The sequence below is a fragment of the Ictidomys tridecemlineatus genome, chromosome 7 (genome assembly GCF_052094955.1).
Source record: "Ictidomys tridecemlineatus isolate mIctTri1 chromosome 7, mIctTri1.hap1, whole genome shotgun sequence".
Classification (NCBI taxonomy): Eukaryota; Metazoa; Chordata; class Mammalia; order Rodentia; family Sciuridae; genus Ictidomys; species Ictidomys tridecemlineatus.
In genome coordinates, this window is record NC_135483.1 from 16578838 (window position 1) to 16601895 (window position 23058).

The following is a 23058-nucleotide window of genomic DNA, read 5'->3' on the forward strand; positions in this document are numbered from 1 at the left end:
AGATCATGTCACAAGTACTGGTGTTTAGATCTTGGATATACATACCTTTTTGTGAGAACAGAGTTCAACCCACTGCACCAAACAAAGGCTATAGCCAGTGTGGTAAATGGTACTGTTTACTACTGTTGGGGGAAAATAAAGGAAGAGAGAAAATCTTTTGCTGTCTCTGTCTTTTGGCATTCTGAAATTTTAAAAGAACCCAAATGACTGCTATAAGTGGAATGGCCAGGCCAAAAATCACATACAACAGAAAACTACTGCAGAGGGCAAGTTGGTCATCTCTAGCAAAATCATAAATGTATATGGTTTTGTAGTGGAAGTCCTTCTTATAACTTTTTATTGCTGTATAATATACACAGAGGAACATGTGAATAGCCAAAAAGTTCAGCTCTATTAACTCTCACAGCTTGAATGCACTTGACAAACCATAATCCAGTTCAAGTTCCCTTCATGTTTTACTACCCCAAGGATAACCAATGACAGAAAAAGTTTTGTCAGTTTTTCTTCTTCAAGAAATTGTACATTTTCCATGTCTGCTTTTCTTTTGCCTGATATTGTTCATAAGATTCATTTATGTTATTGCATGTAGCTGTTGTATGTGATTTTTGGCCTGGCCATTCCACTTCTAGGAATTTATTCAACATACATAATGCCATATGTTTGAAATGGCATTTGGGCCAATTTATTCACAGCAGTTATGCAAGACAATGGAAGCAAATGTTTATCTAGTTAAATAAATTATGGTAGGTCCACAAAATAGACTAGTGTATTACTGCAAAAAGGGAGAGCTGTCATTCTGAACTCAAATGGAAAGATTGCTAGACTTAGTCAGAGATGCAAAAGCACAGTATAGAACAGGATGGACAGTATGTTACCTTACATGTCAATAAGTGGGAAATGAATACACACACACATAAACACACCCTGTAGTATTATAGTATGGATCAAAGATTAAAAACCTGTGATCTACTCCTGTCAGAATGGCAATCATCAAGAATACAGGCAACAGGACTGGGGTTGTAGTGCAGCAGAAGAGCACTTGCCTAGCATGTGCAAGGCACTGAGTTCAATTCTAAGCACTTCATACAAATTAATAAAAAATAAAGATCCATTGATGACTAAAAATATTTTTTAAAAAAGAACATAGGCAACAATAAATGTTGGCGAGGATGTGGGGGAAAAGGTACACTCATACATTGCTGGTGGGACTGCAAATTGGTACAATCACTATGGAAAGCAGTATGGAGATTCCTCAGAAATCTTGGAATGGAACCACCATTTGACGCAGCTATCCCACTCCTTGGTTTATACCCAAAGGACTTAAAATTAGCATACTACAGTAATGCAGCACGTCATTTTTTATAGCAGCTCAATTCACAATTGCTAAACTATGGAACCAATCTAGGTGTCCTTCAATAGATGAACAGATAAAGAAAATGTGGCATATATACTCAACTGAATATTACTCAGCTTCAAAGAAAAGTGAAATTATGGCATTTACCAGTAAATGAATGGAGTTGGAGAATATCATGCTAAGCAAAATAAGCCAATCCCCAAAATACCAAAATGTTTTTTCTAATATGTGTATGCAAATTCACAATAAGGCGGGGAGGGGGCACTAGGGAAGAATAGCATTAGATTAGATAGAGGGAAGAGAAGGGAAGGGAGGAGAGGGGATGTGGGGAAAGGAAAGATAGCAGAATGAAACAGACATTATTACTTTATGTATGTATGTGAATGCATGACCAATATGATTCTACAACATGTACACTCAGAAAAATGAGAAATCATTTCCCATCTATGACATACCAAAGTACATAAAACCTGTGATCTATAGATCAAATACAGTCTACCACCTCTTTTTCTAAACAAAGTTTCATTGGAATACAATCATGTCTCTTATTTCTACATTATGGGTGGCTGCTTTTACTCTACGATGATAGAATTGAGAAGTGGTCCACAAAGCCTAGAAATTAAAAAAAAAAAAAGAAGAAGTTTTCCAGCTTCTACTGTGAGATGTGTTGAATAGCAGCTCCAAGAAGATATGGAGTTAGCCCAGTGGTAGAGAGTGCTTTTAACTGTGCATATGATCTGATTTGGAAATAAGAGTTTTTGCAGATATAAGACGATGTCATACTAGATTGAGGGTATTCCCTAACTAATCCAATGATTGGTGTCCTTACAAGAGAAAAGTTGAGATTTGAGATACAAACAGAAACATACAGGGGGGAAAAAGGACATGTGGAGATAGATGGAAGCAGAGATTGGAATCATATTCCAATAATATTCCAAAAGTCAACTAATACCACAGTTGCCAGCAGACACCAGACACTCAGGGAAGCATGGGACAAATTTTCTCTCAAAACCTCAGAAAAAACTACCAAGGACTTCTGTTGTTTTAAGCCTTCAAGTATATGGTAATTTATGGTGATGGTCTTAGAAAACTAATATTCTTGGCATCAATTATCTGGAAGGATACTCCAGAAACTGATTGCTTTGGTTCAGATGGAAGGGGAACAAGAGGACTGGCAAACCAGAGTGTGAAGGAGGCTTTACCCATATACTCTTCTGGAGTCCAGCGATCATCTAGCTCAGTGGTGAGCACATGATTAGAATGTGTGAGGCCTTGCATTTGATCCCAGTACAAAAAAAAAAACAAAAAAAAACAACTATATGTTCTCTTGTAACTACTGAAATTTGAACCACATGAATATACTACTTCTTGAAAAATAAATAAAATGTAAATAGAAAAATGAATAGCTTAACCCAGCTTCAGGAGTCACTTCTGCTGATGCAGGTATCTAAAACCATCACCAATCATCTGTTGTATTTTTCGTCTACTCTTAGTCAGTTCTGATGAGCTAAACCAGTTCCTTCTGCTGGTGGGCCTGCTGCAGATGAACTCACAAGTTCATGTTGAGGTCAACAGCACACCTAGACCACGTCACTGACCTGAAGCATGAACTGGATTCTTCTGTAGGCTCTGATCCAAGATCTCCAACTGTCCACTCTGCTTGGGTTGCTGCTACCAGTCCAGTGACCATCTTCCTGCATGGACACAGTGCAGAGACCTCTTAACGTTTCCCTCCACATTACTCTTGTAGTAACCTCCTCACTCAACAAGCAGCCAGGTCACGGTACTTTATTGTTTTCCCTCACTTTTGGGCCCTCGCATTGCAACTGTATTAAAGTTAAAGCCAAACTCCCTATTATGTTCATTAAGGCACTGCAATGAATGGCCTGCACCTACCTTTCTAATCTCAACAGGTACTCTTCTATCAGTCCACTCTGCTTACTACATTCCAGCCCAGTGCATCACAAACCATGCTTGTAAAAGAATCACCCAGATACTTGGAAAAACAAACAAACAAACAAAAAAACTGGAAGCTTACAAGCTCTACTTCTTGCCTAGGAAATCAGACTTTTGGGGACAATTATCTGAAACTGTTGTGTACTGCATTTAATAAACTCTGGGAAATTCTCATGATCTCTGAAAATGCTTTAAGCTATTCTGGCCTTTCTACCTCAGTAACTTTGTGCTTGCTTTCCCATTGCTTGAAAAATTCTGCCAAAATATTTGAATGACTGATTCCTTCTCATATTTCATGCCATCCAAAATGTAAATACATACATACATGTGAGTAAGTGTGTGCGTATGTGTGTGTGTGCATGCCCAAACTCCTCTCAGTTTTCCTTCAGACTTCTCTGGGATACCATCTCTTATCACCTTTAAAATTGCACTCTTCCCTTTCTCTACTTCATATTTTAAAGTGTAACACCACTTTAAAACAAATATATCTAGTGTATTAAGCATATTGTCTATACCCACTAGATTTAGATTCTTCAATTAGAATCTAAATACTATGACAGCATTTTTTTTTTTTTGTACTGAGGATTTAACCTGGGTCTCTTTACCACCAAGCTACAATCCCAATCCTTTTTAATTTTTATTTTGAGACAGGGTTTCAATAAATTGCTGAGGCTGGCCTCCAACTTAGGATCATCTTGCCTCAGTCTACCCAGTCACTGGGATTCCAGGCATGGGCCACCGCCTGAGTTTGTGGGGGCATTTTTGATCCTTCGTTCATTGCTGCATCCCAGTGTTTAGGATAATGCTTGGCAAATACTAGGTGCTCAATGAATATTTAACACGTTGAATAATAAACTGTAGTTATCCAGATCAATAAATGGATTTTTTTCTTTCGTAATTGGACTCCTCTTTCATTCTGAACGTCCAGCATGTTATTTATTTCAAAGTTGTCAAGTAATTCTTGTCATCTTACAGAAGCCATTTACTGTAATTCTGTGACTGCAACCAAGATTTATTTAGCACTTAGTACGTGCAGACACAGTAGTAAGACATAATAATAATAATACCTTAGGCTCTCAGGTATTATTATAGTTATTTTCCGCCTGAGGAAATTAGGACCCAGAGGTGAATAATTTGTGACAGAGCCTGCGTCCTTAACTACTGGGCTTTACTGGCTCTTGAAGCTCCTTTCGTTTTTTCTTTTGGTAGTCAGCCTGTGGTTAAGTCGGCAGTAAAGAGCTCTTGAGGCTCAGAGTCGAAAGCTGTCAACGCGGAGGTCTTTATTTCTCAGGGCTCCAGGACCCACATCTTGCGTTTGAATCTTAGATGGCGGGAAACGGCAGGCAGGTGTCGGCAGGGGCGGGGCGGGGCCTCCAGGCGCCGCCAGCCAATGAGAACGGGCGGCGGCCTCCCTTCCCCCTGCGGGCTGCACGCGCCAAAATTCCAAACGGGACTGCGCACCGCTCACGCTGTCTCCCTCCGCCCAGCTCATCGAGCTGGGACTACATAAGGAAAAAAGAAGTCAATCGTCGTCCCGCCAGAATCGACTCAGGTGCTCCTCACCGTCAGTGTGTGTGGCGGTCCACTTGGGCCTCGCCTCCTGTGCTTTTCAGATAGCGGAGTTTCGAGGTTGCGGTTCCACGGAGGCGGAGTGGGCGGGGCAGACGGCGGAGGGGTTCCGGGTGCGCACGCTGCGGCCGCCGGCGCGGGGCTAGTGGCGCCAGAATTCGGAGCGCGGAAGCGCCTGAGCGGCTGCTTTTTCTAGCTCGGACCCTCTACCACAGCGACGCCTGGACCTGCAGGCAGAGACGATGGTGGTTCTCCGCAGCAGTCTAGAGCTGCACAGCCGCTCCACCGCATCGGCCACAGATTCCCTGGACCTGTCCAGCGAGTTCCTTAGCCTGGAGCAGATGGGACGGAGGCGGCTTCGCTCGGCCGGCGCCGCGGAGAAAGCCGCCGTCACTGCGGCCGCTTCGGGCGTGAGTACTGGCCTGGGGTGGGACCGGCCTGGGGCGGGACCCTCGGGCCCGGCCTGGGGGGACTGCCGGCGGCCGGGCCCCAGGAGGAGACCGCGGTGCGCTGCGCTGGTGGGGGTGTCAGTTGGTGGGGGGAGTAGTGTGGTCGAGGACGTGCGAAATGGAAGGGTTCTCGTGATTCGAGCCTCGCGGGGTGCGGGTCGGGTCGCCGCGCTGGAGCTGGCTGGAAGAGTGCCGAACAGTTGGTTACCTCCTACTTTTACGCAAGAGGAAGCCGAAGCCCGCCGGAGCTGAAGTGCAGTGTGGGGCCGAGCCGCGGTGGTTCGCGCCCTCCCCCACCTCCTGGGCCATCCTCCCTGGCTCCTGCCCGGGGTTCGCAACAGTCAGCAGAGAGCAACACGCATGTGCTGACTGCTTGCTGTATGCATGATAAACATTTTAGGGGCCCCAGGGATACACAGTAATTCAGGTTTCCGGACCTCCATTTAGGATTCGGAGGGGTTCCGGAATAAGAGCGTAATGAATATCAGGTTGCATAATGTGTAGGAATGATCTGTGACAGATGAAGAAACAGACTCGAAAAGGTAACCACTAAGTGGCAGATCTAAAATTGGAACTTAGGTTCTTTGCCTCCGTATCTTCCCCTTTTTGTTATATTATGCTGCAGTTACATATCTATAGGGGAGATTTGTAATGTGATGGAGTCCTCTTGAAAGAATTGCTTCTTATAGGTCTCATGTACAAATGAGATTTTTTTTAATGGGCAGAGTTAAAACAGGGAAAGAAACTCGCGTGCACCTCTCACCCCAGCTGCTGAAAGAGGTAGGTGGAAGGGACAGCATTCACAAAAAGATTGGAGAAGCTGAGGAAGCAACACTAAAGTTAAGGCAGCAGGTAGCATACTGGAGTTGGAGTGAGGGTAAGTGTGGAAGTGGGAAAAATAGGAAGGTTAGGAACTTGGAAGTCAGAATGAGAGGCTTAGGGGAAGTGTGTAACCAGAGTGACAAAGCATAATCCTTTTTAGTTCAGACTCAGTCTTGTACTAAGTTTTTTTTTTTTTTTTAGGATCGTCTGTAAGATAACTGTGAAATTAATATCTTTTTATGGATGGCACATATTGGTTGCCCCTCTTCTGAGGGGCATTCCCTTCAGTCTCTGAAATTGAGAAAACAAATAATTTCCTGACTTTCTGTGTTTCTCATTTAAGTGCAAGAATTGGCAGAGATCTGAGGAAGCTGAACATTTCTGAACTGGAAACACTTCTGCACTGAATTCAGGTCACTTGACCTATTAACCTGTGATAGAAAAGCTAATTGTTTCAATAAATATTTATTGAATGTTATTTTCAGGATAATGCTACATTTTGTGACCCTAATGACATTGAATTCTGGTTAGTAATAGGCTCCTTTTTTTTTTTTGTACTGAGGATTGAACTCAGGGGCACTTTTTGATTGAGCTACATCTACAGCCCTTTTATTTTTTATTTTGAAACAGTGTCTTCCTAAGTTGCTGAGGCTGGTCTTGAACTTGTAATCCTCCTGCTCAGTCTCCCAAGTTGCAGGGATTACAGGCATGTGCCACTATACCTGCCATTGTACATAGGTTCTTAAGACAACTATTAGTTTAAAATCACAGCTTACCAAGTTTACTAATAATCGGTTTTATGTACTTGTTAAGTAGGGCGATTACCTACCACATGGGTAGTGATGGGTAGTGTGGATTAAATGTGTTTGTGTATGTGAAGACATTAAAATGAGCTCTTGACATATTGTTAGTTATAAGACCATAGTTGATTTTAGTCAATAGCCACTTCACTTTCCAGTTCCTTAGGCCAAAAACCTTAGGATCACCCTCGACTTTACTCATATTTAATACATTAGCGTATCTGTTGATTTTATTTTTGAAACATTCAGAGTTGGACCATTTCTCAAGTCATTATCTCTTGCCTGGATTATTAAAATAGATTTTAATTTGGTCTCTCTGTTTTCTGCTATTATGCATATTGTGCCTCTCCAACAGTTCTCAGTATAGTGGTTTTTCTAAAAAGTAAAAAATAGTTGTTTACACCTTTGCTCAAAACCCTCTAAGGGACTCCCCACCTGAGATTAAAAGTTTGGAAGCATTTCTGCACCCCATTACCATCTTCCCTTTATAATGATATCCTCTTCCTTCCCTTTACAAAACTCACTCCCTTTCTAGTCACTGGTTTAGCTGCCCCTTGAATACCAAGACCTTTGCCCTTGTTCTGCTTCAACGTGGAGTAACACATAAACCATTCTTTTATCTTCCTTTATATTTTTTTAAACTAAAAATAAATCTCTCAGAGAGCTTCATGTGTTCCAAGATTTGTAGAAATAATAAATTGATCCTCACAACCCTATGAGATGGGTATGATTATCTTTGTTTTGCAGATGAGGCATAAGAGACTTAAATAACTTTCTCAGAGTCACTTTACAGCAAGTTGTAGAACTCTTGATTCAGATTTGGAGTCTGTCTCTCAAGTGTTTGCTAAAATTTCATCTTTTCAAAATAGTGCTTACCCTAAACGCCCTATTCAAAATTACAAACTATTCCCCTTGACATGCCCTTTTTTCCTTTTATGTTCTAAAATCACATTCTGCCATATTCCTTAGTTTCCTATTTTTCTAAGTATTTTTCTCTCCCCAAATCAGAATGTAACTCCATAGGAACTTGGATTTTGACTTGTTATTGAGCAATGTATTTCCAGAACCTAGAACAAAACTTAGCATGTTGTTGATCAGTAATAAATACTGGTTTTTGATTGTCTTTGCTTAAAAGGAACTTAGTCTAGGAGAGGAGACCTAACAGCAGTATACAGAGACTTTGCCATAAATGCCACGTGGTGATTGAGTAATTGGAATGCACTCACCTGAGTGTTATAGGATGGAGGATTTTTCTTTCCAGGCCAGGATTATACATTTTTTAAAAATACTTTTTGGAGACAAGTACCCTTCCCTTTTATAAATCAAGGCACCAAATTATAATCAGAGGTTAATTGGTGTGTATGGAATTAAATTAAAATAAATGGATAGTGTTGAAGGGTGATGAATTTATACTTACAAAAACTCACCAATGTCAAAAATGAAAAATACCTTTGTGGTTGGAAGATATTCTAATTTGGGGGCTTTACATCCAGAACATTTGAGTAGATTATACCTTGCCTTTTTTTTTTTTAGCATCAAGCATGTATTTCAGAGATAGCTCTCTGATCACTCTGCTTATGTTCATACATTTCCTAGTCCCTTCAGCTATATTTTATTGACATTTCTTAGGATAGGTTACTTTTACAGATGGCTAAATTTATTCATACTAATTCAACAATTTGAATTTTTCTTGGTCTATAGAGGCTGACCTTGTCTCCAAGTTGTGAAAGTGTCTACACCTATTTATTAAAATACATTCTACTTTTACATTTTGAATATGGTCTCACTCTATTGAGACTTGTGTTTTGGTTTTTTCTTGTATAAGTTTCCTGAATATTGTATTATTGTTTTGACTCTATTTTTTGAACTTTTATTTTCATCTTACCAACCTTATGAGCTAGAGCCTTGTCTGCAGTTGCTTTTTCCTCCAGAGTCAAGACTGTCCATTGTCTATTTCTGTACTTTCACAAGTCTAAAACACTTTGATTTAGGGTTGTTTTCTATTTTGAAGAGACACTTAAGGATGGATAGTGTGTCGGGGGTGATGATTGGGATGTATTTACCTACACTTTCACCCTTCAATATGTTGTTAGATAAAACATGTTGCAGCATGTAGAAAGTACTATTTTTCTTAAATGTATATTTATTTGAAGTCTGGAAAGATATTCCGAACTTAGCACTAGTCTGTGTACAACATATGGGAAATTTTTAACTTGAAGCATAACAACATAGGAAAATGAAAGTATGCAACTCAATGAAGTATCCACAAAGCATGGATAGGGAGATTTTGATATGGGACAGTGGGTAGTTCTCCCTGGAGTTGGATGACATGGCAGCTTTGCATTCATGCATAAGCTTGAAAGACTCTTGATTTTAGATTTAGAAGTTCCTTTATTTAGGAAGCAGTAGGGAACTAGAAAAGGGATCTTGTGCAATAGAGTTTAACATGGATTATAGTCAGTAAATGAGAGTTAAAAGATTATGATGGTAAGCTACCACTTGGATTATAGTTGCTTTGGGCTAGGCATAATACCCAATATATACAAATAGGCTCAGATACCTTGTAAAGATTTATACATCTGTAAATGACATGCAAAGAATCAAATGTAGGTACTCTCCAGAGTTTGGTCCTTAATACACCATTATTGCACTAGACCAAAACAGAAAACTAGAATTTAATTTAAGGTGGTAATAGAACTGGAGAGGAAATGCCAAATAATACAACACAGGGACCAAGAGTTGTTAGGACACAGGAAGGGGGAAGACTTATTTCCAGTAGAAGAGGTGAAAGGTAGACCTTGGGAATATTAGTGCCAGGGTCTGAGAAAAGGTTAGGATTACATATCCTTGAGAATAAATAAAAAACAGCAAAACAAAAAGAAGTGTGAGCAATGGGTATATTTTAAAGGTAAGACGAGGTTGAACTTTGTAACCAAGCATTTTCTATAAATCAAGAGAGCAAAGCATTTAAAGAAGGGCCAGAGTAACTCCAAAGAAGCCAGTGAGGTAGAGAAAAAGCCATTGAACTCAGCTATTAGGAGATAGTTGTGCATTCACGGTAAGTGGTGTAGAAGCAAAAACCAAATTGCTGGAGTTTGTGAATGGTGAGGAATTGATCCATTCTTATTTATTTAGGTACAGGGGATTGAACTCAGAAGTGTTTAACCCACTGAACTACATCTCCATCTCCCACCTACTCCCTCCCTCCCCCCACCTCCAGACAGGGTCTAACTAAGTTGCTGAGGCTGGCTTTAAACTTGCAATCCTCCTGCCTCAGTCTCTGGGATTACAGGTATGCACCACCACATGCAGCCCATTCTTACTTGATATTCTCGTTTGCTTCATTTGGTATAATAGGAATACCATTGTGGTTTAGAATATGCTGCTATTCAGGCTTTCAAGGAAAGTTAGGATGAGATGTTTTATGTCAGTATTGCAAATGACTTTAAAATCTGTTTAAGCCTCATTTATTGAATTTACATTTGATTTGGCCCCTCCCACTTTTGGCACGAATTGAAAGTGTTAATCAACTTGATCTTGTGAAAAATAACAATATTTCTAGTGTGCAGTTAGGTCTACTTTAGGGAAATTTTTTGTTATTCTACAAGGTCATAATAGACTTAATTTAAACAAAATATATTTTCTTCTTTTTTTTTTTTTTTTTTTGGTGTTGGGGATTGAACCTAGGGGCACTCAACCACTGAGTCACATCTCTAGCCCATTTTTGTATTTTATTTAGAGACAGGGTCTCACTGAGTTGCCTAGAACCTTGCTAAGTTGCTGAGGCTGGCTTTGAACTCATGATCCTCTTGTCTCAGCCTCCTGAGCCTCTGAGATTACGGGTGTACAATACCATGCCCTGCTCTTCTGTCTCTTAAAACTTCGCTTTTGGGCTCAGAATGTAGCTCAGTGGTAGAGTGTTTGCCTAGCATCTGTGAGGCCCTGAATTCAATCATCAGTACCACTGGGGGGGAAAAATGCTGGTAACGTTTAAACACAAAGAATTTTGTTTAAAGAGCTATCAGTGCTTGCCGGACGTGGTCATGCTTGCCATTATGGTCGCGCACACCTGTGATCTCAGCGGCTTGGGAGGCTGTGGCAGGAGGATCATGAGTACAAAGCCAGCCTCAGCAAAAGCAAGGCGCTAAGCAACTCAGTGAGACCCTGTCTAAATAAAATACAAAATAGGGCTGGGGATGCTGCTCAGTGGTTGAGTGCCCTGAAGTCAATCCCTGGTACCCCCCCAAAAAAGAAAAAAAAATATCAGTGTTCTCAACATCTAAGTAGATTTCAGCAAAAGAATAAAAAAGGACATCCGGTTTAGTTTTCAGATTGCTTTCTCTGTTTGAACTTTTTAGAAATTTTTTCTAGTAATACATGCTGTAAAGTAGAAAGTGAAAGTCCCCATTTCTGACATCTAGTGTTAATAACTCTTAACAGTTGATGTTTAACTTATCTCTTAGGAATTAGTTTAATTAACCATATTAAACTATGATTTTTTATTTAATAACTGCTAATTTCCCTTTAAAGATCAGCTGTACACAGTTATTCATTTAGAGGCATTTATTACATCAAAAATTACAATAATAGGGCTGGAGTTGTGGCTCAGTGGTAGAGCACTTGCCTAGCATGTGTGAAGCACTTTGTTCAAGTCTCAGCACCACGAATAAATAAAATAAAGGTTCACTGACAACTAAAAGAACTTTTTTTAAAAAATTGGGGCTGGGGTTGTGGCTTAGCAGTAGAGCGCTCGCCTAGCATGTTGGAACTGAGATATTTTGAGATAGGGACTTGCTAAGTTGCTCAGGGCTTCATTAAATTGCTGATGCTGGCCTTGAACTTGAGATCCTCCTGCTTTCCTTCACTTCCCAAGTGGTGAGGATTACAGGCATGTGCCACCATATCCAGCTAGGAGTTCTTAATATATTCTAGTTATCAACTCCTTATTAGATAGGTGTTGCACATATTTTCTCCTATTCTGTAGGTTACTTTTTCATTCTGTTGATAGTATCCTTTGATGCACAAAAAGTTTTAGTTTTGATGTCTCTGGTTTGGATATCATTTCTGAGAAATCATTGCCAAATTTAAAGTTGAGAAGCTTTCCAAATCCTGTTTTCTTTCGAGAATTCCTAAATTTTTTTTTTAGCTCTTAGTCTTTTGTACAGTTTTAAGTTACCATTTGTGCTATATTTACTGGAATCTGAGAACCATAATTATTTGATGTATCATGAAATGTTTAAAAAAATGATACACAAACAAGCTCTTTTAGCAAACAGAAAATTTACTTTGATTCTTTTTGCCCTTTAATTTGCATTTTTAGTCTATTTGACCCACCAAATTCTATCTTGATATGTTATGCTTGAAAGTTATTTATCAGCCAGCTTTTCATTTTTTTAAAACAGAATTTGAAAATTTTCCCTATTTTTCTATGACTGTAGGCTCCAAGAAATAAAACTTGTAGGTCAAGTTAGCATAATTAATAATAATAAATTAAAAAACAAAAACATCTGTTTTGATTAGAAAGGACTAAAGCTAGAAAATAAAATTTTATTAGTCTCATATGAAGTCTCCCTACGTATCCAGCTAACTCATGTATTTGTTATTGATGAAGACAGTGTTCAATTCTGTTTCTTATAAATATAAGCAATGAGAAAACATTGTACATATAACTAAGTAGATATTAATGAAAGGAGTTTTGTTTGATAGTGTCACTCAGTTTTTCTGGCTTAATATTTCAAAAATCACTTTCAAAAATTTATTTTTGTCTCTTAGCTTTATTAGGTCTCTTGTCAATTTTGTTGAAAGCAAGTATTAGAAACTTTCTAACAAAAAGCTAGGTGTGGTGGTACACACCTGTAATCCCAGCAACTAGGGAGGCTGAGACAGAAGAATCATAAGTTCAAAGCCAGCCTCAGCAACTTAACAAGACCCTGTCTCAAAATAAAAAGGACTGGTCTGGGGATGTGGCTTAAGTGGTAGCACACTCGCCTGGCATGTGTGCGGCCCAGGTTCGATCCTCAGCACCACATACAAACAAAGATGTTGTGTCCGCCGAAAACTAAAAAATAAATATTAAAATTCTCTCTTAAAAATAAATAATAAAATAAAAAGGACTGAGGGTGTGACTCAGTGGTTAAGTGCCCCTAGGTTCAATCCCTGGCACCAAAAAGAAAAAAAAAAAAGGAAAAAACTACCTAACAAGTGAAAGGATTTGCCAGGTGGCTTGCTACTCACTCACTCAGTTTCCAAACACCTTACCTTAGTATTTTTTTTTCCTTTGGCTTTATGAAAGTTTTTAATGCCTTGAGGCAGTCCTGAATCTGAATGAGGTGGATTCTGAATGGGTGAGTGATAGGACTTTATTTTGTAAAGTGGAAGAAAGACAAATGAATGGGGTGCCTTGTGCAAATTGTTTTTAAGAAAAAGTACATAGGGAAGTTGAGAATCTGGAAATAGATTCCCTGAAGATATTCCATGGAAGGTCTTAGAGCTAAAGTTATAGGTAATAACAGCCACCTGTAGAAGAGCCACGTGATGCGATATCTTGTCTTGCTGTTTAAGTGAAGGTTTGGAACACTTGATGAAGGTGTAGATATTCTTTTTTCAAATATCCTTAAAATGAGCACACTGATAACGGTGCTAACAAATCATATGAATCATTTAATATTTTACGAACTCCAGGCTAATTTTTAGATAAATTCTTGTGGCATAAAAATCCTTACTTTAGTTGTGAACCAACAAAATATTTCTGCCCCAAACCAAATTAAATGCCCTGATAAAATTTAACAGCAGAGTAAAGCTGGGAAGGGAGTGGGGCAGGGGCTCATTTGAAAAAAAAAAAAAATCAGTTGTGGAACTCCACTATCTGGACTACTTGTTATGAAATAGAACCATAAGTCAGGAATAAATCTTATATTAACTATTTCATAGACATTGCTGATATTTGTTTATCAGGAATTTTTTAGTTTAGATATGAAAGTGATCCTGCACTGACAGTAGTCGTAACAGTTGTAATCGGAAAAAATGCTTCAGAAATTGAATTGGGGATTTTGCCTAAAGAAAAACTTAGATGGCTTTCTTAATTTTTTTTTAAAGGATGGGTCTTCGGTTAAGGAAGTTGAAACCTACCACCGGACGCGTGCTTTAAAGTCGTTGAGAAAAAATGCCCAGACTTCTTCAGATTCTAGTTTTGATAAGAATATGGAAATAACAGAGAAGCATGCTAATGGCAGGCATTTTACAAGGTAATACAAAATGATTGACTAGTAATTCAAAATAGTTTTAAAGTAGTAATTAAAGATTTACATTTAATTTTTAAAATGTTTTTGACCAGTTATCAATATTCCAGCATAATTTATTTAAAATGAAATTGCCACAAGTGAATGTTAATGAACTAAAAGTTGATTATACACACAGTTTTATTTTTTGTTTTCTTGCTCAAAAATGGCATTTGTGATATATGAGTGAAGCTGACAAGTAGTTAAAACTTAGTGATTATAACTTGCTCATGATTTGTAGTTCTGCTTCAGTCCAAACAAAGCCTTCATTGAAAATAGTTCTATTTCTGATTGCTTGCTATCAAGTTTTTCATCAGTTGTACATTTCTGTATGTTTGTGTGTTTATTTCTCTAAAACCCTGAGTAGTTGGCATAAATCCCATCTTCAGGAATCAATTTCAGTGAATTAGGTAGTGTGGTGAAGTTTGTGGAATCAGAGTGAATTTGGTTCAGGGAATTTAAAGCTTAGTTTAGTTTAGAAAATTTACTTAAAAAAATGTTTTGATGGGGTTAACATAAATGGGGGGGGATCCTCCAAAAAATTTGTTTAATGAGATGCTTGTTTTTACATGGTCTTCTCATAATTAATTTCTAATGATTTACAAAACATGAATCCTCCTGCTCTGAAATCAAATTTTCTAATTTTAAAGCTTCATTTTAAACTTTTTTAGTTGTAGGTGGACACAGTACTTTTATTTTATTCATTTTTATGTGGTACTGGGGCTGGAACCCAGTGCCTCACCTGTAAGCACACTACCACTAACCATAGTTCCAGCCTGGAATTTTCTTATTTTATGTAATATATTTTTCAGATAAATGATGTTATGCTTTTTTGAGTCTTTGAGCTTTTGTTATTTTTCCACTTAATTGTGTATTTTAAAATTTGCTTTATTTCGTTCATTATTTGTGGAGTGTTTACTACTGTATTTATGGAATCCACATTATCAGCCATACATACAATCAGTTGTAAAACACATTCCAGTTTCAGAGATATTAAAATGGAGAGAAGGAGTTGGTATACATCTATTATCTCAGCAACTTAGCAAGACCATGCCTCAAAATGGAATGTAGCTTACGTGCCCTGGGTTCAAACCCAAGTACCTAAAAGGTAAAATAAAATAGGGAAAGGGAATTGCAACTTTTAGAATCCATAAAATATACTATAAAGCCCATTATTTCTGAGTCTTGAAATCTTCTATTCTTAAAGCTGATGAAGTGGTCTATGAATTCTCTTTGAGTAATTATTTTTTATAATCTCAAGAAAAATATAAACATTCTGCATTGTTGAAAGTTCTCATACAGAGAATGGCCATAAAATCCTAGGCCCTGTATTTGTGTTTTATAGTAAGTTGGCATCAAATACTACTGCCTTAGTTATCTCAGATTTATGAGTTAAGAGTCTGACCTTAATATCATAAATGATTCATTTGCTTCCAAGGAAGACCACCTGATATGGTGTCATGACATGATATGTAAATGAACATTTGGAGCACTTCAAGTAGAGCAGTGGATGACTTGAGTCATCAGGACCCACAGCAGAACATAACAAACGTGATACAGAATAAAATAAAACAGAAACTAGGAGAGGAAATATTAGCATGAGCATATTATGTTAATATTTTTTTGTTAGTAGTTGGTTTTACAGATTTTATGTACATAAAACAAAAATAAGCTTTATTTGGCTTTACAAAGTCATATAAAAATTTTAGTGTTGAAGTTGTCAAAAGTTTTTACCTTTAAGACAATCCGTTTATTATTCAGGAAATCTATTAAGGGAATGTATTCAATTAATTGCTTTTTTAAATCTGAATTTAAAGGTGAATATGTTAGTATTTTTAAATTAGATTTCTTCTAAAATATCTTTTTTTAATATTTATTTATTAGTTTTAGGTGGACACAATATCTTTCATTTTTATGTGGTGCTGAGAATCAAACTCAGTGCCCCACACATGCTAGGCAAGCACACTACCACTTGAGCCACATCCCTAGCCCCTTCTAAAATATCTTGAAACCCTATTTTAAAAATTGTTATTGAGATATAGTTCACATACCAGAAAATTAATGATTGTAAAGTATGAAAACTGTGGTTTTAGTACACTGACAATAGTATGCAATTATCATTATCTAATTTCAGAACATTTCATCAACCCCAAAAGACATTTTGTGTCTATTAGACCCCCTTAACCCCTGCCTGTCTCATCTCTTTGGAAGCATGATCTACTTTCTCTGTAGATTGACTGTTCTGGTCATTTATATAAATGGGATTATACAATATGACCTTTTATGTCTAGCTTCTTTCGTTTGGTATAGTGTTTTCATATATGTGGAATTTATCTGTATTTAATGTTTTCAGTTGCTGAACAAGATCCCATTGTATGCATATATGCCATGTTTTTGTTTATTCATTCACCAGTTAATGGGCATCGATTTATTTCCATTTTTGGCTGTTTTGAATAATGATATAAATATTGATATACCAATTTTGGGATCCATATAGGTTATCAATTCTTCTGAGACTATATCTGGAAATGGGACTTCTGGGTCAAATGGTAATCCTAACATTTTGAGGAACTGCTTAACTATATTCCAAGGCAGCTGTGCCAATAATATTTGAGGGTTCCTGTTTCTCTATCATTGCCAATGCTTATCATAATCTGTCTTTGGTGTTAAGCTGTTCTTGGGGTTCTGATTTGGATTTTCCTGGTGGCTAAATAACATTGAAGTGTTTGTTTATTGTCCATTTACATGTCTTCTGTTAAGAATTCCTATATATTGGTCATCTTTCGTCTCCCTATATTCAGATCGTTATTACAAATATTGTTTATTGAGTTCTCCTCTTGTACTTTTCCAGTTTCTTACCCTTTTTACTTTTGCCAATATTCTACACTCTGCTTATCTATTCCCTTCCTTCCTTCCCCCTTGCCCCAAAGATCAGAGAACCAAGATGGTTAGAAAAATACAGAAAGATTTGAATAACTATACCATGAAAATGGGATCTATATATTTCTTTGATCCTAAGGTTCTTAACTAGAGTCCAGTGATCCATGGCTTTCATCAGATTTGCAGGAGTTGACAAAGTCCAACCACTTGACTTTGTAAATAATTCATTGGAACACAGCTGTGCCTGTTCATCTTATCTATGGCTGCTTTCCTGCTATAATGTCAAGTAGTTGTGACAGACTGTGTGGCTAGTAAGCCAAAAATATTACTATCTCACAATGTAACAAAACGTTCACCAGTTCCTACAAGGATAGAAGCATTTCCCTTCCCTGTAGGCCAACAGAAAAAAGAAAAAGTTAATATACTGCTTTAATCATTGTGCTTCCAGCTTCTTATATGAAATGGAGGGAGGGGCTCCTTTAGGAGAAAAGTCCATGAGCCTATGAATGAACTAAGCCTTTGAATTGCCCCAGAGTATTTTGGTTTTGGTTCTTACCTGTGTTCAAGAGAGGTACGGAATTAATGATGATTTACATTGTTATGAAAATATATGAATTGACTCATAGGGATAAGATGATTTCATTTTTATCTTAAAGTATAATATTTAAAATTCCACATGTATAAACTTAGCCCACTTGCCAATAGCTTGATATATCGGATGATTAACAAATACATCCTGTCCATGTATAGAAAATTGAGTCACCAAAAATAGGTTAATAAGATATGGTATTTCATTTGCTCAGTGAATTTTTTAAAAAAGATAAAGATGAATACTATTTTTATTATTATTATTTTTTTTTAATTTGGAAAGTTGGGCAGGGGTTGTGGCTCAGTGGTAGAGTCCTTGCCTACTAAGTGTGAGGCACTGGGTTCAATCCTCAGCGCTACATAAAATAAATAAATAAAAGATATTGTGTCCATCTACAACTTAAAAAAAAAATTGGAAAATATTCATTCCAGTTCAGTACATTCTGCCAGCCATTTTACAGGTGTGATATCTGATTCACAAATGGAACTTTTTCTACATGTGAATGACAATAATGGATGTTGTGTAAAGACAGTAGTCACCAAATGTTCTTGGAAAGCAGTCGATATGTCACTAGGAGCATTAGTTCTATTTATATTTATAAATTCCTCAAAGATATGGGACTAGTATATCCCTGTGGTATAAAACACATGGTATTGTTTTTGCACAGTGCATAGTTCACCTAGTTAAATACTTGACAAAGGATTTCAATTCTTGTTTCAAGTAAGTAACTTTGCTTTGAATAATTCTGTTTAAAAGCTAATGCATTTATCGTTGAATTTAAAAACGGGATTGTTAGATGTTGTTTAGCCATAACTTACATAAGCATAGGTATTTTCAAACTTTTTTTTTTGAGATTTTACATATCTGAATATTTACTCTGCAGGCAGATTTAACTTCTCATTTTATAGTGCTACAGAATATAGAACTCACAGTTATGTCAACTGTTTTGAATTATTTCATATATTTTTTCATATAGACAGTTGGCCAGACAGCAGGCTAATAAAAAAAAAGAAGAGTGCAAAGAAGGTAAGTAATGTTAATGACATTTCAGATTTTTAAAATATGTAATTAATATTTTGTTTACAGGCTTATTGAGTTATGTACAATAACGTGTACATATTTAAAATGTACAGTGTGTTAGGTTTTGAGTATATGCATGAAGCCTTCACCACAATAAGATAATGAAGATAACATGACCTCCCAAGAAGTGTTTTCAGGACCCTCTTTCTTTCAGTTCCTGTCTTCATAACCCACCCCCTATTCCAAAGCAGCTTTTTGTCACTATAAATCTGCTTTCTGTCACTATTGATTAGTTTGTATAATTTAGAGTTTTATAGAAATGGAGTCATACAGCATGTATTCTTTTGTATTTGGTTTCTTTGTGGATTATTTTATTTTGTTTTGGAATTGGGAATTAAACCCAGAGGTGCTTCGCCACTGAACTATATCCCCACCCTTTAAACATTTTTTTTTTTTTTTTTTTAATTTTGAGGCAGGTCTCACAAAGTTGCAAAGGGCCTTGCTAAATTGCTAAGGCTGGCTTCAAACCTTCAATCCTCCTGCCTTAGCCCCACAGCCATTGGAATTATAGGTCTACGTGACCATGTCTTGCTATTTGATTTCTTTCACTCAACATAATTACTTTGAGTAGCACCCCATGTTTTTGCTTTTTCTTGCTGGGTATAGTAAATTATATACATATACCATAATTTATCTTTGCATCTTTTTATGAGCTTGAGTTGTTTCCAGTTTGTGGGCTATTACAAATTGTCGCATCTCTTTCTTCTCTTGGGAATGGAAGGACTGCATTACATAGTTGATATGTGTTGTAACTTTACTTTTGTTTTCTGATATTTTTAAGAATGGTAAGTTTAAGATACTATAATTTGGGGCTGGGGATATAGCTCAGTTGGTAGAGTGCTTGCCTCACACAAGGCCTTGGGTTCAATCCCCAGCACCACAAAAAAGAAAAGATACTATAATTTGCCAGATGCAAGTTTAGTTATTCTGTTGATTTATTTTAAATACTTTTTTTAAGTTAGAATCTTTCTATTTATTTTTATGCATATGTGAAGACAAAGTGATTCCAGTTACTCGTTCATTGAGGACTAGAAACATTGTTCAAACTACAGAACATTTGCACGAAGAGAATGGTGATGTTGAAGTTCGTCGAAGTTGTAGGATTAGAAGTCGTTATAGCACTGTGAACCAGTCTGTGCTATTTGACAAACTTATAACAAAGTAAGTGGAAATTCCTCAAGTCGAGGTGATTTATCAGGCAAAAACTTTTTATTAAAATTTGTTTTTGCTTCTCTACCCTTAAGTGTCCATCAAAAGCTCTGTTGTGCTTCTTATCAGCCTTTCTCAGAATCAGCACATGCTACTCAGGGAAAGAGTGGTCTGAAAAGCCATACTCATCTCTCCACCTTATTAATATTTAGATACACTAAATACATATCTTTTATGTTTTATCCAGTTTTTCTAATTTTTCAGTTGGGGTTTAAATCCAAATTACTTTACCTAACATGATCAAAACTCGAACTCCTTCAGAAATAGATTTAATGTACTTAATATTTTAAGGGGTATAGAAGTGCTGTTTTTCCCATTTCCCTCCATTATGGGATAGACCCACACAGAATTTTTGCTTCTAAAATATACATTCTCGGGCTGGGGGTATGGCTCAAGCGGTAGCGAGCTCACCTGGCATGCATGCGACCCGGGTTCGATCCTCAGCACCACATACCAACAAAGATGTGTCCGCCGAGAACTAAAAAATAAATATTAAAAATTCTCTCTCTCTCTCTCTCTCTCTCTCTCTCTCTCTCTCTCTCTCTCTTTAAAAAAATAAATAAAATAAAATATACATTCTCCAAAATGTTTGAAGGTGACATGCATTTTCAAATAAAATGGTAACACCTTGTTAAACTCTAAAAAAGAAACTTTTTATTAAAGAAAGATCGTGAATTTTTGTCATCCTAAACATTTAATACCTTTGGTTTTTATAAAGCATAAAGGAGATTGGATATTAGAGGCCTTTGTAATAACTCTATATGTATTTAAAAATGTTTTTATGCAAGTGATTTGTTTTTTTATTGAAATATGTTTATTAAAATTTTTAAAGCACTGCTGAAGCTGTACTTCAAAAAATGGATGACATGAAGAAGATGCGTAGACAGCGAATGAGAGAACTTGAAGACTTGGGAGTTTTTAATGAGACGGAAAAAGTAAACATATTTTCATTAAGGGTGTGACTTAATCGCCTATTTAATTTTTTTTCTCTAGTATATAATCCATTTATGGTTAAAATTAGTCATCATTTTATATAGCATTTGTTTGATCAGTCACTTATGACTAGAGGTCTAAGAGTTTATAGCTCTAAATATCTTATAAATAAATAAAATAAAGGTCCATCTAAACGAAGAAAATATTTAAAAATAAGAAAGAAAAATTGGGTGCCGGTATAGTGGTGCACACCTATAATTCTAGTGACTCAGGAGGCTGAGGCAGGAGAATCACAGGTTAAAGTCCAGCCTCAGCTACTTAGGCCCTAAGGAACTTAGTGAGACACTGTCTCAAAATTAAAAAAAAAGGGGGGGGGGCTGTGAGTGTAGCTCAATGGTACAACACCCCTGGGTTTAATCCCTACTACCAAAAAAGAAAGAAAGATTGGGGAAGTCTTAATGAATTTTTTATAAATGTTTTACATTAATGGCTTTCATTTAAACTTTTGTAGGGCAATCTTAATATGTACACGAGAGGAAAACAAAAAGGTATTCAAAGAACTGATGAAGAAACAACTGATAATCAAGAAGGCAGTGTGGGTTAGTTTTTTCTCTTATTCCATTTTCTGGGTTTGAATTTAAGTACTTTTTATTTAGTAGGAAATAGCCCTTTTATTCAGAAACTGACATTTATGGTAGTTCCTGAGGGTCATAGGATTGGTTGTAACTTAAAAGAAGTAGGGACAAGGGAGAGCTTAAAAGGAGAGTATGTTTTGTTTCAGAAAGTAACTGAAAGCAATAATTCTAAGACAATGTTATTTTGCTTTCATAATATATTTATAGACAACACATATCTATTTTAATTAAAAGATGATAAAAGTTAAGTTTTGCAATTCCATTTAGAACTTACTAGCATAATCTGTATTTTTTAATGAGTGTACTCCAGTTTTCTGAAATGCATTTTAAATTTTGCTGAGGATGTTTTATCATTATCATAAGTAAATTATTTGATTTGTGCTACATGTAATTCAGTGACAGCCAGGAGGGCTAGACAGAATATCAAATTTAAGTTTTAAAGGCAAAAGTAAGTGAGGAGATGTTAAGACTAGTCAATTGCTACATTATCTTGGAAGCTTAAGTATAATTGCCTATGTTAATAAAATTTGCAATAACATTGTAAACTTCAATTTGGTGCTTATTAATAGAAGTCTTCACACTTTTTTCCCTTCCTCTGATGATTTTAATTCTAGAATTTTTTACTTCCTTAAAAAGAAATCTTTAATGTTGCAAAAGAATCACAGGTTCTTTCTATGATCAGTCTCAGTGTAGATAATTTTTAGAAGGGTATCTCCTAACTTGCTATGTTAAAACTTAACACATTGGTGAGTATCCTTCTAGAAGTGTTTCTTAATTATAGAATCATCTGAAGAGGGTGAAGACCAAGAAGATGAAGATGATGGTGAAGATGAAGATGATGATGATGAAGATGAAGAGGATGATGAAGATGAAGAGGATGGAGAAGAAGATAATCAGAAACGATATTATCTTAGACAGAGAAAAGCAACTGTTTACTACCAGGCTCCATTGGAAAGTTAGTGTCATTCATACATACTTTTTGCAGGAGATGATTTGTATCAGCTTTTTCTTTACTGTTCCTTATTTGTTTTTGTATTTTCCATATTTTCATTTTGCTAAATATTCATGACTGTTATGTTAAACTATCCTAATTTTTTAAGAAATCATTTTTTTCCAAAGAAAGTTAATTTTAGCCTTGCATGAAGCAAATAATTGAGCTATTTTGAATTTTCATATCTTTCAGATTCATACCTTTCTTCTTAATTTGTCAGTTTATTTAACCTTAGTATTTTGTAAGTGTTCATGGGCAGTGCTGATGATTACCTGTTATGTATCTGCATAACAATGGCTGTTTATGGCCATTATTTGTTTTAGTTGGTTGGTGTCTGTGTTATGCATATTTTCAGCAGCAACCCTGCAGACATAAATGATATAAGATGTATATTCCATAGTAGATATTTGTTAGTATTTTCATAGAAAACAGCACCTTTGTAAGTATTTTAATGAAGAGTAAAGTTATCTTCATTTATATGTATATTATATTTATATATATATATAATATATAT

At 36.5% G+C, this 23058-nt stretch overlaps 1 protein-coding gene across 4 annotated transcripts in view; it reads left to right on the forward strand.

Moving 5' to 3' along the window:
- Positions 1-4981: 4981 nt before the first annotated feature.
- Atad2 (ATPase family AAA domain containing 2) overlaps positions 4982-23058 on the forward strand; it is a 57717-nt gene continuing 39640 nt past the window's right edge. Inside the window, exons 1-7 of one of the 4 annotated variants that reach the window (XM_078016732.1) lie at positions 4982-5289; positions 14046-14194; positions 18673-18722; positions 19772-19937; positions 20818-20920; positions 21430-21517; positions 22335-22508. In XM_078016732.1, coding sequence (XP_077872858.1) covers positions 5122-5289; positions 14046-14194; positions 18673-18722; positions 19772-19937; positions 20818-20920; positions 21430-21517; positions 22335-22508 — 898 coding nt within the window. In that variant the 5' untranslated portion in view covers positions 4982-5121. Of the gene's footprint in view, positions 5290-5509; positions 5871-14045; positions 14195-18672; positions 18723-19771; positions 19938-20817; positions 20921-21429; positions 21518-22334; positions 22509-23058 lie in introns of those variants that run through there. The other 3 variants (XM_040293690.2, XM_005316183.5, XM_078016731.1) reach the window with 3 other exon arrangements.